At 37.6% G+C, this 17171-nt stretch overlaps 1 protein-coding gene across 2 annotated transcripts; it reads left to right on the top strand.

Moving 5' to 3' along the window:
- The first annotated feature begins 2599 nt into the window (after positions 1–2599).
- LOC103436150 (ethylene receptor 2) lies at positions 2600–7150 on the top strand. 2 transcript variants are annotated; one of them, XM_008358087.4, is made up of 3 exons: positions 2600–3404; positions 3781–5628; positions 6376–7150. In XM_008358087.4, exons 2-3 carry the CDS (start codon positions 3880–3882, stop codon positions 6928–6930), a joined length of 2304 nt encoding a protein of 767 aa, XP_008356309.3. In that variant the 5' UTR covers positions 2600–3404; positions 3781–3879; the 3' UTR covers positions 6931–7150. The 2 variants fall into 2 exon arrangements, with proteins under 2 accessions (XP_008356309.3, NP_001315870.1); NM_001328941.1 differs by lacking the exon at positions 2600–3404 and having other exon boundaries at positions 3788–5628; positions 6376–7107.
- Positions 7151–17171: the final 10021 nt, after the last annotated feature.

Here is a 17171-nt window from a genome sequence, read left to right as displayed (position 1 = left end):
AGGGATTTGTATTTACATATGAAAATAGATTGATCCTGTAACGATCAAGGAAGCAAACATATATTGCTGCATCTTCATATCTCTAAAAAATACATATCTCTATGAAGCTGGTCATGAATGTGTCTGGCGAATACTTGTGGCCCAATAAAATTTGGAGCACATGTGATCTACCTTCAAAAGCAAACACTTCAACTACCATGCATGGTATCAGATTATATCAACTTTGTAATTAGTTAGATTGAAGAATCATAAATCAGGGGGAGCATCCAAAACAGATCAAGGTTTTAACAAGGCAATTGATATTAGCTTGAGTGGATGACATCATACATGTGCAAGCAATGACATCATGCCTGTGTAAACAATGATGACATTACCTATTCCTTTGCCTATATAATGAAGGCCAAAGCCACTAACAACAAAAAGAAAAAGAAACGGATGAAGAGAAGAAGGAAGAGAGGGAAGAAAAGAAAGAAAGAAGAAAGAAAAAGAAAATAAGAGAGGAGAGGGAAAAGAGAGAAGAGAGAAAATAGTGAGAATTATCATTGTACTCCTATTATTTCAAATAATGAAAGAAAGTACTACTGCTGTCCCGAGAACGTAGACACACTTGTGGAACCTTGTAAATAATGTGTCAGATTTACTTCAATTCCACTGCTCATGTATCCTCCATTTCACAACAAGAAAGAGATTTTCATGGATTCTTTATTAATGTAGATTTTGGAGTAACAAGTACAAAATTATGTGTAAGACTTTCTTCACATAACCTTATAGTAGTGGCTCAAGATGCAACAATAGCGGTAAATCTTGTTCACCTACATCATTCTTTTATGATACGAAGGTCTAGTAGGTTAACCGGCATTTGAATATGGCCCATTCCACAGGTACTAGAAATCTCCTAAGTTACTTCGCCACCTTGACCTATTTGAACAAGGCACCAACTTTGTCCCATGATTTCCTAATGGAGGGCCAATGGAGTGCATAATGTAAGCCTATCTCCAACTGAAGGGGCTATGTTTAGCCCCGTTCAGAGTTATAGCCCTGCAAGAAATTATTTTTAAATGAACAGTGTCAAACCATATTTATATACCATCTTCAACCGAATGGGCTATTTTTTAGCCCCCTCAATAATTTATTATTTTCATGCTTGTTCTTTAACTTTATTGGTTAATTGAATTAAACTACCATATTAAAATAAGTTTATCTGGATATATTTTGAGTGTCACTTGTCACTAAATGAATAAGGTTATCCAGACATATTTTGAGTGCCATTGGAAAAAATATTGAAAATTTTAAATTTAGATTATTGGAAGAGGTAAGAGAGGGGGGGGTGTATGGAAAGAGTATTTGAGGTGAATAGAATGTGAACAATTTGATTAAAATAAAGTAAGTTAATATGGAATGGTGAAAAGGATGTGAGAAATGGTTTAGATATGACTTTGATATTTATAGAAAAAAAATTATATATTTTAATTTCATCCTAAAAAAAAAAATAACAAAAAAAAAAAACTCTAGTTTGGCTTTTAGGCGGCCTCAACATACCCAGCCTGAAAGCCAAAAAACTCTAGTTTGGCCTGGTGGGATCCAGTTAGTTTTGGCCCAACCGGTCATTAGAGTTGAGTTTTGTTTAAAAAAAAAAGGTAAAAATTGACCTATGACCCTATAATCATTTTCATCGGAGATGGCCTTACGTTTTCGTAACTTTACCTAGTCTCTACATTTCGATCTGGACTCCTGCCTTTCATCTTCGCCAATGACGATACCAAGACTATTGGGTATTTGCATCAAGTCAAGGCCTTAGTGGAGTCGAGTCTAATTGTACACGTTCTAAATGAGTTTTACTACTTTTATTAAACAACGTCTTCCGTCAAAATACATCTTAACTCGAAATTCTTTCTAAATATCCCAATGCCAAATCAACACTACTCAAAATTGGTGTTTTCATACTCTTTTTTAAAACTATTCCACTTGAACACCTTAAATAAGTAATACCATTTATTTAGGGTAAACATCCACCATCCGTGTAGCATAACAACAAATCCATAGTTTCTATTGCGTTCTGTTCTTCCCCCCTTGTATTAATACCACCTTTGGTCATCCAAAACAATACCAGGTTTGTAAACATATTATTTACTTCTTTTATCTAGTTGTAGAAAAAGGATATACACACACAAAACATTAGGAAAATAGTTCAAAGTTCAAACCAATCTTGGACAATTCATATGGAATATGAGGATATAATATAATAGTGGTGGGTAGGATTAATGGATATTTGGAAAACAAATTAATGAGATTTGGTCAAGACCTAATATGTGAATTTGGTAAACAAATTAAAGAATGCAATTAAAATAATAACCTCTCCAATTAACGAGTTAATGAAAATTGTATATATTCAACGTATCATCACTCCATTGTTAATGCAATTTCAATTGCGTGTGAAAAAGTTGAGAAACTTTATTTATGCGAGGGCGACAAGTCTGGCGATGAAAGCAAATGAGAAGAGCAAATTACATTCGTCATTAGGGTCTAAAACTCTCAGTTTTATAACACAATGTAAGTCATTCTTGGATAAAATATACATGGAGTCCTGCATTATTAGACTGTAACTTCACAATTTATTATAAACCTGTTTCATGTAAGTCGCTACAATTTCTTTGGCTGTCTAGTTTTGTGCTGGTTTTTGTTTTATATATTTGGGGGTCCGTATGGAGGAGGAGGAGAGGGGAGAGAGAGAGAGGAAAAAAATGCTCTTGGGTTTGAGTCGTGTGACAGTGACGTGTTGTGCCAAAGAGCGTCCAAGTTCTCCTCATGTTACAGAGTGGCCCCCCCCTCTTTCCTTCTCTTTTTAATTTTCTGCTCTTCGAAGGAAACAAGGGCGCAAACAATATTCCCTCTCTCCCTCTAAAAAAAATTCATCATTTTCAATTTTGTGTTTTTTGAATTTTTCTTCGTTGCTATAAAAAGGGAGCCGAAGACTGAGAAAGGGAAAACGAGAGAGAAAGAGAGAGAGAGAGGGAGAGAGAGGCAATCTACCTAGTTTTTGGTTGTTCTTTCCACCAAATCGCACCAGCGGTTCACAGGGCTTACTGATTCAGGCAACTGGGTTTAGTGGTTTTAAAAAAAATTAAAGTTCTTTCTTCGTCTTTTTCTTGGGTTTGTGATTCTTATTGGGATGTGTGTTCTGGGTATTTTTTTAACGGAAGCAAGCTTCCAATTGCTATAAATGGGGAGTGGTAGATTTTGGTTTTTGTTTGTGTTTGTTTACTTATGAGATTAACGGGTTTCATTGCTGATGGCCGCAGAGGAGCTTTGACTTTGAGTCTCTTGCATGTGCTACAAGCCTAAGATCTGCAGGTCCTTTAACTCCAATCTGGGTTTTCGAAACGTTTCTCAGTGTGGTGGTACAGGTGCGTTTCTTACTTGCCCAACATTTCCTATTTATTTATTTATTTGCGTTTTATATAATATAATTGTATATTGTATATTTTGATGTTTTTGGTTAGAGTTAAGAGATTGGTTTGGTGGGTTTTGTTTAAAAACGATTTCTTTTGCTTCTGTGATCAAATTTTTTTCCTTCTGAGGTTAACATTGTTTAATTTTGGGTTAATCTCTTCTAATTGTGGAAAATTTGATCACTCTGCCTTTCATCAATTCATATCTGGTTCTGTGAGATCTGACATTTGTCGCTGTTAAATTCCTTCAAATTGTTAATGGGGGTTTGTTATCTTTTGGGTCAAATTGTTAATGGGGGTTTGTTATCTTTTGGGTTGTGTGTGTATACAGGAAATGGAAATTAAAGTTTCTGGCTTTACGATTCTAGTTTCGAAACTTTAATCTGGGTTTACTGTTAAATGGATTGAAGTCGTTGCCATTTGGGGTGCAATGTTAAAGGCATTGGCATCTTCGCTATCAATTTCATTGCTTCTATTCTGTGTTTCCGCGTCTGATAACGGATTCCCGCGGTGCAATTGTGACGATGATGGAAGCTGGTGGAGCATTGAGAGCATACTAGAATGTCAGCGAGTGAGCGATTTCTTGATTGCCGTAGCCTACTTTTCGATCCCCATTGAGCTGCTCTACTTTGTCAGCTGCTCGAATGTACCTTTCAAATGGGTTCTGTTTCAGTTCATTGCCTTCATTGTGCTATGTGGATTGACACATTTACTCAATGGCTGGACTTACGGGCCTCACCCATTCCAGCTTATGCTGGCGCTCACAGTTTTCAAAATTCTTACTGCTCTGGTCTCGTGTGCCACTGCTATAACGCTCATCACTCTCATCCCGTTGCTTCTCAAAGTGAAAGTGAGGGAATTCATGTTGAAGAAGAAGACTTGGGATCTCGGGAGAGAGGTTGGGATTATAATGAGACAGAAGGAAGCTGGAATGCATGTTCGGATGCTCACCCAAGAGATTCGCAAGTCGCTTGATAGGCATACAATACTGTCGACAACACTTTTTGAGCTGTCAGAGACATTGGGTTTGCATTACTGTGCAGTTTGGATGCCTAATGAAATTAAAACAGAGATGATTCTCACCCATGAGTTGAAAGGGAGGAATTATTCTCATGCGTACAACTTTTCTATCCCTATAAGTGATCCTGATGTGGCACACATCAAAGGGAGTGATGGGGTGAGCATCCTTAGGCCTGACTCGGCACTTGTTCATGCCAGTGGTGACTCAGGTGAGCCAGGACCAGTGGCTGCAATTCGGATGCCAATGCTTCGTGTTTCCAATTTCAAAGGAGGAACTCCGGAGGTGATCCAGGCTTGTTATGCAATATTGGTTTTGGTCCTCCCTGGTGGTCAACCTAGATGTTGGAGCAGCCAAGACCTGGAGATAATTAAGGTAGTTGCTGATCAGGTTGCTGTGGCTTTATCTCATGCTGCAGTCCTCGAGGAGTCTCAACTCATGAGAGAGAAGTTGGCTGAGCAAAATCGAGCCTTGCAGCAGGCAAAGATGAAGGCTATGATGGCAAGCCACGCAAGAAATGCATTCCAAAAGGTAATGAGTGATGGGATGAGGAGGCCGATGCACTCAATTTTGGGTTTGCTTTCTTTGATGCAGGATAACACTTTGGATAATGATCAACGAGTTATTGTTGATGCGATGGTGAGGACGAGCAATGTCCTATCAACCTTGATAAATGATGTGATGGACAATTCGGCAAAGGAAAGTGGAAGATTTCCATTGGAGATGAGATCTTTTGGGTTACATGCAACGATAAAGGAAGCAGCTTGCCTTGCCAAATGCTTGTGTGTATTTAGGGGCTTTGATTTTGCAATTGATGTGGACAAGTCCTTACCTGATCATGTCATGGGGGATGAAAGACGGGTGTTTCAAGTGATTTTGCATATGGTTGGAAGCCTGTTAAATGGAAACGGTGTGGGAGGGTTGGTAATGTTTCGGGTTGCTTCAGAGAAGGGGAGTCAGGGGAGGAGTGATCAAAGGTGGGCAGCCTGGAGACATAGTTCGTCTGATGGTGATATATGTGTTAGATTTGAGATTGGGATAAGCAATAGCGGCTCTCAATCAGAGGTCACGATTCCAGCAGTGCAGCTGGTTGGTAGGAGATACGCCGGTGAAGGTGTTGATGAGGGCTTGAGCTTCACCATTTGCAAAAAGCTAGTGCAGGTGAGAGTTATCAACTTTGTCTTTGTGTTTGTGTGTGTGCGTGCACGCATGCACAAATAGTATACCCCTCTGACTAGTGATGGAACAAAAATAATTACAATTTTAAAGTTAGACGCTGCATTCTTTTTGAGATAGGAAACTCAATAGCAGAAGATGTTTGTATAGCCAGAATCTGCATGAAATTTTTTGCACATGTGCTTGTAGGATGTAAAATGTTTCTCTTCCTTCCAATATTACCGTGTCAAAAATTGGTCATTAGTGCTAATTGAATTACGTAGCCTTTCTTGTGACTAGTTACAAGTTTTTAGGACAGGCAATCTTGATAGCCAAAGATGTTAACCCTACAGCAGAATGTAATCGGAACCTCTGCCTTTGATAGGTAAGGTTGTACGGGAGGAAAAAAGCTGCCCTCACTGCCATACCTGGGCAGTGAAAATTATTTCACCACTTGATTGAATACTAGTGTTTTTTTATGCATATATTTGTGAAGAACTTAGTTTGAAAGCATGGTAGCTCATTTTACAGATAGTCTTAAGATTTTCGAACATGGTAGTTTCTCTTAGAGCGTTACTAATTTACTAGCATTAGTACATGGTAAAATCTTTTGGAGATATAGTTTTGTCCTGATTTGCAAACCTTTACATATATCTGCTAGCTCTACATTTTGTGCGAGGAATGTATGTTCCCATGGTGTTCCTTAGTTGGCATTTTCTTGTTTTAACTGAAGTATTAATTCTTATTTGGCAGATGATGCAAGGAAATATATGGGCTGTCCCCAACCCTCAAGGGTTTGCTCAAAGCATGGCACTTGTTCTTCGGTTTCAACCTCGTCTGTCCATTGCAATAGCCATCTCAGAACCTGGAGAATCATCAGAGCACCCACATTCCAATTCACTTTTCAAAGGCTTGCAAGTTTTATTAACTGATGATGATGATGTGAACAGGGTTGTGACGCGGAAAATGCTCGAGAAGCTTGGTTGCATTGTAACTGCCGTTTCATCTGGATTCGAATGCCTTTCTACTATTGGTACTATCGGTCCTGCTGGATCTTCATTCCAATTTGTTTTTCTTGATCTTCACATGCCCGAGTTGGATGGTTTTGAAGTTGCAATTAGAATTAGAAAATTTCGAAGCCGAACTTGGCCATTGATCATTGGCGTAACTGCTAGTGCTGACGAAGATGTGTGGGATAGATGTATGCAAACTGGAATCAATGGGGTTATCCGAAAACCAGTTCTTCTGCAAGGGATCGCGAATGAGCTACGAAGAGTCTTGCTGCAGGCAAACAAAGGGATGACATAAGTTGCACAATAGCAAGGTCTGAGCGAAAATCCAGCATGGGGTGTTACGCAGAACCCCGCTTTATCTTGTGTACGGTTGAGCTTGCTATAATTACACAGATAGTTTCAGATGTGACCACAGGTAATCTTTGGTTAAGTTGTCTCCGAGGGATCCTTTTGTAAAAGACCGAAAAAAGTATTATACGGGCATGAAATTAACTCTTATTGTTGTTATTCTTAAACACCGTATAACTTTTTACACCAGCCTCGTAATTGAAATATAGATGATGAATCAATATAAGGCGATGATACTTAAAATGAGACTTTTTATTTTTTTAATTTTGGAACAGAGGAGGAAGAAGATTAAAAAATAAAAATAAAAACTAAAAAAATAAAAAGAAAAAAAGGAAAAAAATGAAAAATAGAATATGCTTTTGTTTTGTTAAACCAGCAGAGCGCAGGTAGTTGGACAGAAAGGAGTATATAGTTAACAAAAAATTATTCAATCAGACTGCAGACTGAGATCTGAAAAGTGGAAAAGCTGGGATAAAGTATTCAGTCTAACCAATGGTGGAGCGGATTCTGCGGCTTCATATATACATTTTCTGTAGTATTTAAAAAATGGAACCGGATCCCTTCCACACACAAAGGAACTGTTGACCCTAAAATCTACCAAGCCTACGTGGCGCGCAGGCCGAGTATATTCTAAGCTAACTACGTCCTTCGGTGATTGCGGGGCGTGCCAACTCGTCGGCCGAGGCTCGGCCGAGGAGTAAATTTGATGATGTTGCGTTGGGTCGCGCTACTGACTTCTGCGTCTTGCGATTGCGGCCGAGAAAGGAACACGTCTCGGCCTCTTGGGTTCTCGAGCCTGAAGACAAGGCTGCTATTTCTTACAAAGTTCACGAACCGAATTCGGCTTTCAATGTGCCGAATGTAATAACTGTGACACCTCACCTCGCCGAGAAGGCTAATGAGATGACCTCGACCAACAAGGATTCGAAAACCCTTCTCGACCGAGACTTGGATAGGTAATCGACCGTTCTCGCCGCAGTGCTGTTGATGCCAACGGAAGATACTGCGAGACCGACCAACTCTACGGTGACAGAGCTATCTATGCCGACTTAAGATATCACCGGTTGCTTCCACAGTGCTGTTGATGCCAACGGAAGATGTGTCAGCGAAAAAGGAAAAGAAAAAGATCTCAAGTTGTGAGAGTTTGCGCAGGGCAATTTTGTGTTGATTTTGTCGGGCTTTTCCTGATGCACAGCTTCCGCTATTTATAGCACTGGACCCCGAATCTGCGATAGAATCCCATTCGGACTAGGTTTTCCCTCTCCGGATCAATATCACCTCGACCAGTCCTGTTTTCATTAGGATTGTGAACCTAGTCCTTATTCGAGCCCTATCCGCTTCTAGGTTGTTAATCCTGCCGAGAATCCCTATTGTATCAGGACTCGGCTTGTCATTGCATTTTGACCTAACTGGCCTAGGTTTGGAAGCCCATAAGCTGAACGATCCATGGTTTTCTTGTCGCAAGGCCTTCCGGGCCGAGAATGGCTCTACACTCGGCCCAAACTATTATTTTGGGCCCAAACAGGAACTGAGTTCAAGAATCAAATTATCCGGACCATTAAAATTTGATTTAAGGATTACAATTATTATAACTTTTAGAAGAACTCTCTGTTTGTAGCGGTTGGATCAAATTTCAATAGCCTGTATCATTTGATCCTTAGGCTCAGATTTTTTGAATCCGGAGAAGATCCGGTTCCTTAAAAAAATAAGGAAAACTAATAAAAAAGGCTTGGAAACTTTGAGTTTTGACAATAAGTACAAAATAAATGGTAAAGTAAATAGTACAATGATTGACATTTTAGTGTAAAAAAAGTGATTTTTCGTTAAAGTGAACAGTACCGAAATTTTTTTGTTAAAGTTTCTTAAAAAATATCTCATGCATGCTACTGCTAAAATGGTTGAGCTATTTATTTATTTCGACCAAAAAATGAACTATATATTTATTTCGACCAAAAAAAAGAACTATTTATTTATTTATTTAATTTTTCATTCGAAGTGGCAGAGGATCTTTGAAATTTTGTGGTGAGAAAGTAAGTGGAAGTGGAAGGGTATGGGTAAAGTAGAGATTTGCAGAGACCTGTGCGTTTCGATACATTTGCTTCCAAGAAAAGAAAGTTTTGGCAATTGCCATGCATGAACCAAGTACGTACATGGTTTGGACTCTTTCTCTTGTCAATATTATATTTATCATATCCAAGTGGACCTTTGTTTGGTTATTATACCCCACCACCAGGCCCCATCCCAACAACTACCAAGTAGTTTTTATATTTAATTTATATATAGTGGTGGAATAAAGTTTGAGAAAATTATAGCAATAATTCCTCAACTTTGACTAAATTGGAGTAATGGTTCTTTGATTAATTCATGACTATTAGTCTTTTAACTCATCAAAATGTGCAAGTATGGTTATTTACGTCAGCTCCGTTAAAATTTCCATTAAAATGAGTCATGTGTCACGTACGTGGGGTTGAATCAAGGGACAAATATGGGACAATATTAGAAAATTGTAGAAATGATCCCTCAACTTTGATCCAATTGGAAAATGGTCCCTCAACTTTAGCTCAATTGGAGCAATGGTCCCTCAATTTTAACCCAATTGTAGCAATGATTCTTCCAACATGACTCGTTTTGATGAAAGTTTTGACAAAGTTGACGAAAATGACAATAGCTACACGTTTTGTGGAGTTAAGGGACCAATGGTGATATATTTTTAGTTGAGAAATCATTACTCTAATTAGATTAAAATTAAGAAACCATTACTACAATTTCCTCATAAATTTTGTCCAAATGAGTTTTCTTATTATTTGTCAATTATTATATTGACAATAGTCTGACGTAAGATCCCTCTGAAACCTTAAGGGGGCGTTTGTTTGGCCTCGTTCGCTTTCACTGGACTAGACTGGACTACTTGTTAGTCTAGTCCAGCGTTTGTTCTGTGCATAGGCTAAGTTTAATGGTACTAAACGGACTCATGTGGACTAAGTAGCTCGCTAAGAGGTCTTAGCAAGTCCATAAAGGGTCATTTTCTTCCCTAATGCCCCCTCAAGCGTACAGTCTATGTGATTACACCTGCGTATAGAAAATCAGGAAGATGAAAATCACGGCCTTGCTGGTCCTTAAGTGAAATCCAGATGAATCTGACCCAATCACCAACCCCTCTGATATTAGCCACTTCGGCTACTTCCAAAGGTCTAGGGTTTCGAAGTATATTGTCTTCGTAGGTCGCACAGTCGCCAGACGTAACCCGCCCCTAGCGCCAGTTTGTCAAGCACAAAGGGTCTTTTGGTATCTGACATGAATAGGAAGAATGGTTTGTGGATACGACTGGAGAGATCGAAACAGTTGGAATTTTTGTGAAACCAAGAGAGATTGAAGGAGGAAAAGGATGGCGTGTTGGAGATATGCCCTGAAAGTCAATCTTTGGAAGAAACCTTTCAGGACAATGTCTATATGTATGGAAAACTCTAATACATCAAAAGGCAAAGTCACTCATTAGGACTATCTCAATAAATGATATACGTCCTAAATGGTGAATCCATGGACAATGGATCGATGGAAGAAGTAATCTAATGATGTTAGACTGCAGAGACCTTTTTCACATAACCATGATGTCCAAAAAGGTTCCTGGTCATAGGATTGTCAGAGGGACACTGACAATACAAAGACCAGTACATACTATGTCCCCTTCCAATAGGAAGGATGGAAAGTCTCATGCCATTCGTGTAGTGACACTAAGACAAGTATGTAGGTGCTCATTATGGGAATGAGTTCACTGAACACAATCAAACGAGAGTACTTGTATGGAGGTCTACTCACATGTCAAGCAAGTAACTCTACTGGTTGGAATAATGTAAGTAATCCTTTGACCTGAGACATCATAGTTGTCTTGGGGATATGTTGCTGATCATTTGATAATGAGACGTGACCACATCTCATCTTGGATGTGTTCTATGCATTGTTGGGGTCAGTGATTTATTCTCAGAGGCATGTGAATGATCAACAAGGGATCTCTAATCCTCGTTATGAGAGGACGAATACTCTAAGATATGATTCAAGAATCTTCGCCCGAAGTATCGAGCGTAATGATGGAAAACGTTCCTATACGACTCAATAGAATCATATAACTTGATATAATCACATTAGGGGTTTGACATTAAATATTCATACCTTAGTAATATGATTGTGAGTATTTTATTAGAGAATGATCGAATTACATTCTAATTCCAACAGAATAGGTTCTCTGAACAAATTCTACATTAGCTTGGGTAGCCATGATATATGATTAGATGTCACTCATGGCTTATGGGTTCTTCTAGATGATTAAATAAGTAGTCATCAAAGAAGAAGGAGAATTAAAAGTAAGTTTTAATTCACTAAGTGATTGGATAAATACTAATCATTTGGATTGGTACCAATCACCTTACTGCCTTGCTAATTAGAACCTAAAATGATTGTACACCGATACACTCTTGTGGTGAGACAACTAATGGATGATGAAATTAATTAATTGGATTAATTAAGTGTTATGATTAATTAGAAAGTCTAAAGAAATCATATAAACGATAAAAGATCGTTTAGGACTTGAAGAAAAAGTTCGGGTTCATTCAGGCCCATTGGGCCCAAACGAATTGGGTCCTTTTATTCAAGCATAGAATGACTTGAGATGATGAAAGCCCAAAGTCCAAACCCACACTAAGGGGCCCGCCAATACAAGTGAAAGGAGAGAGAGGGAGTCAAGTGGTTGACTCACTTCTTTGACATTTAAAAAGGAAGTTTAGTGAAAAAGTTTCATTAGGGTTTTGTGTGTTCTTTTTCACAAAAGAGAAAAACACGTCTCTCTCTCTCTACACACTTATAGCCGGCCACCAAGAGGAGGGAAAGCTAATCATCTCTCCTCCTTTTGGTTATTTCATTATCCATCTCACTACACTAGTGGGTGTGGATCTTTAGAGGTCTTCTAGTTTGGAGACTAAAGGAGAAATGAGCTCTAAATCTTTCAAGGTGGAGGAAGCTAGGAGGGAGGCTAGACTCAAGGAGTTCCAAAAACAAAGATCTTGGATGTGGTCCATCCTTGGTCTCAAGTCTAGATCAAGAGGTATAAAACTATACCTTCACTTTGTTCTTCAATATTTTTTTAGATGCATCATATATGAACCTATGCTTCTTGAAGGGGATTTGCATGATTATAGCTTTGATATTATGTGATAACATGCTTCCGTTGCAAATGTATATAAATTTTGAATTGTATATGCATGCTAGTCACTAGAAATCCCACATAAATCTCATCATTTCTCTTCAAGTGGTATCAGAGCTAAAGGTTTATATTTGATGTGTCCTTTTGGATTTTATGCATATGGGTTTTAAATTTATGTTTGACATATTATTTCTTCATTCAAAATATTTTTATCTTTTGTTTTTCAAATGTTGAAAAATGTGTTTCAAGAGTTGAAAAAGATATGTATGCAAAAAGTGTTTTGGATGCATGAATGAAGAGTGAGTTTTTGAACAAAATTTGGGGCTTATGTACCATAGGGGAGGGCACGGTTTTGGGAATTTTTTTTGGCTTGTGTTTGTGTTTTATTTTATGTCACACACACACACACTTTGAAGCTAGAAAGTAGAGGCATTGTCACTTTTGTTTTTTGGTTTGAAAAATCACCAAGAAAGTACAAATCTTGAAATTGTTTTCATGGTTTTTGTTCTTGGTGTTCATGGTTTTGGTTTTGGTGTAAAAGGTTTTGTTTTTGTGTTCATACTTTGTTGTTTGAATTTGGATGCTAAACTTGCCATCAATAGCTTTCCATTGATTGACTCCATCCTAGACTTGACTAGGAGACCTTACACCCATCATACATTTTAAGCCAACTTGCACAAGTGATGACAAGGTAAAGCTAGGGCTTTTGCTTTATTTTGAAATTAAGGGGACAAGTATGACACACTCCCTCTCCCCATCACATAACCGGGCACCCTATTTGATGGATCCTCTATGGGCTATTTTGTAATTTAAAAAGTTGATTATACTTTCTAGTATTTTCAGTTTGACCCATAACTTTTCATAATTGCATTTCGTCCCCACCTCTTTATGAGATTAAAATATTATGATTTTAATTTTGTTTGTAGCTCAAACTCATCATATAATTATGCCCATATGTACTAAATCTAATTGATTATGTTGCATTCCAATTTAATTATTTAATGTGATTAAGTAGTTAGTAAAATGGTTGACTATAGACTTGTGCCTTAAATGATAATTGAGCTATGAGAAAGACCGCTAAATTCAAATGGTTTGAACCTTGGGAATGTGTTTTAATTGCTATTTCAATTGGACCTCAACATGTTAGACATTAATCTTTATCTCCCTCTTAGTATATGTAATTTGTAGGAATTTTTACAAATCGGTTTGTAATTCTTATTACTTCTTTTTCTCTTTCAATTAGTTGATTCCCTGTAATACTAGACTAGAGTTTCTTTAACTATTGGTAAGGAGACATATTAAAGGGGGTTTTCATGAGATTAAAGATTTGTTGGGTCCAATGCCCTAATTAGCAATGAATGATTGTCTTTCGTTTCTAATGGCTCAATAAAAAAAATGTTTTAATTGGATTGAAAGTGCGTAATTAAAACGATACATTCCTCTCTAGATCTTATTCAACAATGTTGGCTCGTTGTTGAATCAACCTAATAAGTCCATAGTCATCCAAAGAGTCTAAGATAACTATAAAGTCCAAATTTAAAGGAATGCAAAAACCTTAGTAGTAGTAGTTACTTCCAATATTTGAAAAATTCATTTTTGATATAGATTTGTTTTTCTCAAAACAAATAGTGGGAGTATCATACACTACTAAACTAAAATGAACACAATTAGTAGTGATATATATCTCCAATATTTTGAAAAATTGTTTTGATATTGATTTGTTTTGCGAAAACGAATAGTGGAGATATCATATGCTACAAATTTCATTTACTTTGGACTAGTAGTTGTAATAGGACACAATTTATTATAATTTGATTAAATAAATAAAATGATGAGACGTTAAAATCCCTCAACCAACATCCAATATTAAGTTGAAAGCGGAGAGGTGCTTTTGAACACTTTTTCGTGGCCTTCCACCATGGTAGGCTCCAATCGTTTATGACTCATACACCGCCTTCACCCTATCATGGGGGAGTTCAAAGTATGTGCTTATACTCAGGAGGAGTCTATTTCAAACATTTGATGTGGTGAAGGTAGGCAACGAGTATGGCCGACATCGTATCTTCGTGAGGTCATACTTGGACCCCTATCTGAACCGGCATGGTGGGTCAAACTTAACTACGAGAAATGGTGCCAACATCATATCATTGTGAAGCATTGTTCTCTAGAGGCCAATAGATGGGTAATCACAAGAGGTTGTTGTGAATGGGTAGTTCTACCCTCTCATTATTATTTTTGCTAGCCGACATCGTATCATCGTGAGGTGGGCTTGGTAATAGTGAGCCTCCCATAACCCGCTAGGAGCTTTCATTGAAATCTCCCAGATTCCATCTTGAGGGATATGGAATTTGCCAAAAATAGTGGGTGGTGTCATTCGGTTTAAAGACCCGAATCGTTTGACTTAATCAACAATCAAACTAATTTATTTTAAGGAAAACTAATGAAAAGGGCTTGAAAACTTTGAGTTTTAATGATAAGGACAAAATAAAGGGTAAAGTGAATAGTACCAGGATTGACTTTTTAGTGTAAAAATGTGGTTTTTCGTTAAAGTGAACAGTACCGGGTGCTTTTCGTTAAAGTTCCCTTTATTTTATTGTTATGTATTTAGATATGGTTGGAAGCACACTTGCAAAGATACTTGACAAGCATTGCCTTGAGGGGCACAATTTCCCATCTTGGTACCGTAATGTCAAGATTTTCCTACCCTTGGAGAAAATTGTTTACGTACAAGACAAGGCTCCACCTCACATACCTCTTGGCCTTGAGGCCACTGAGGATGAACGTGTTAAGTATGACAAGCATGTTGAGGATGATGCACAAGCCAAGTGCTATCTGTTGGCTTCCATGAATGAGGAGTTGCAGAGACAGCATGAGGGTATGGACAGTGCATCCTCCATCATACTCCATCTTACGGAATTATATGGTGAAGGGATGCGCAATCTTCGCTTCAGCACTGTCAGTGAACTTGTGAAGACCAAAATGGTCAAGGGAGCCCTAGTGCATCAACATGTACTAAAGATGATTGGACTCATTGAACAATTGGAGAACCTGATAAGCTCATATTTATATATATTTTACATCAAATTCACTTGTCTTTTCTTAGTTAGTTCCTTATATTTTTGAGCTATTTACTTTGTTTTTGTGTTTAGTAGGATTGTCAAGCAAAGAAAAGAAAAATAGCACAAGTTGGATATTAAGTGACAAATTCGTCAAAACTGCCTGTGCAGGTCAGCTGACTTTGGAAGAAATTTTCGAACAGCTCAGAATGAATTCGAAAATGAACCTTATATGCTTAGAAAGCTACGGATGTCTATTTTCTGGAGCATTTCACGGATTGTTAATAGCATTTTTGTAGAAGAAGTTATGGCCGTTTTAACACTGAAAGGTTTCCAAGACGCTGTGCAGTTTGTAACTGCATTGAAGGCAATAAATCCAATAAAACTTGCAGCCAAGAACAAGCCAGCTGACATCTCCTCAAATATCAGATGAAATGGAATTAAAAATGAGGAATAAGTGGGAGTAATTGGCATAAAGGTTGCCCAAAGAGTTACAATTGTTTTACAATTTCCTCTCACTTATTGTCATCACTAAATGGCTGTTAGTGGGGTGAGTTATGGAGCAGAAATGGGGCAGCAAGCATGGGCATAAAGGCTGCAGGTTGCAGCAGCAAAGGAGAGTTCTTTAGAGAAAAAAAGATAGAAAAAAAAAGAAGGAAAGGAAGGAAAAAAAAGCAAGGTTGCTGCATTGAGAAAGGAAGGAAAGGAAGGAGGAAATCTTGGCATTCTCTTCTCTCGGTTTTATCTTCTCAAACTCATGTCTTTCTTTTGGTTTATTTTGAGAACTATGTGTAACTAATTTTTTAGAGGTTAGGGGCTGTTTTGAAGCCTCAAATATGATTGCAATTTTGTTATGACATTTCCTTAAATTATTTTTATGAATGGATGAAACTTGGTTCACTACTTGTCTCATTGATGAATTCTTTATTTGTTTTCTATGGATGCATACGTAGTAAGCATATATAGGATTCAAATGCTATGAGTATGTGTGTGCCTACCCTTGTCGAATGAGGACCTACATATGTTCTAAAGTAGTACTTGTTAATTGCGATTAACATGTGAACCAATTTCTAGGATAAGTAAGACAACGCCAGTACTTACGATGCCTTGTGATGACTCAAACTCTTTTCGTTCCTAATGATTTCGTTAAATCTATGAACACGCCATTCTAGATTGCATGCTAGGGACTAAGTTAAGTTGAAAACGCCATTCTCTTAACATACTACGTAAGAAAGAGTAATAGGTTTAGTTCTAACATTGAGCCAACTTGAGCATCTTCATCCAGAAATAAAAGAAATTTGAATGAAACATAACATGTTTGCATGATTATTTGGTGGTGGATAACAATACCCCTAACTCTTTTTTCTTAATTTGTGAACTACTTAAAATTTGTTTCTATCCTGTTTTTGTTTGATTTAATTGAAATAGCAAATCAACTCCAAAAATCCAAAACATTTGTGTGAGTGTAGCTTTGTGTGTCTAGTATCTACATATAAAATTTCGTAGACTTTAGATATGTATAAGTCAGTCTAATAATTATTTTTCGGTGGCTGGTCAGTAGGGACAACAACCCAGTTTTTGTGACATTTTAGGTAGTTAGATAAAACAATCTTCTGCGGGAAAGACCCTTATTTTCATATGCTACAATTGACAAATCTTAGTGTTAATAAGGAAAATCAATAGGACATTTGTGTGCTACTTTGTGGTGTGCTTTTAATACTATCAAATTTTTGGCGCCGTGTCGCCGGGGATTGTTATTTTTAATTACTTATTTTTCTGTTGTTTTCTTTTCTTGTCTCATTAGTGTTTTTGTTTTTGTTTTTATTTCAGGTACTCTTCGTAGTATATGCATACTCGAAGGTCTAAGAGCATTGATCTAGCTTCGTATGATCCTGAGTTTGAACGAACACTTTGAAAGCTTCAGGGAAAAATCAAGCC

Source organism: Malus domestica, chromosome 16, assembly GCF_042453785.1.
Source record: "Malus domestica chromosome 16, GDT2T_hap1".
Taxonomy (NCBI): domain Eukaryota; kingdom Viridiplantae; phylum Streptophyta; class Magnoliopsida; order Rosales; family Rosaceae; genus Malus; species Malus domestica.
This window is presented reverse-complemented; position numbering and strand designations above follow the sequence as displayed.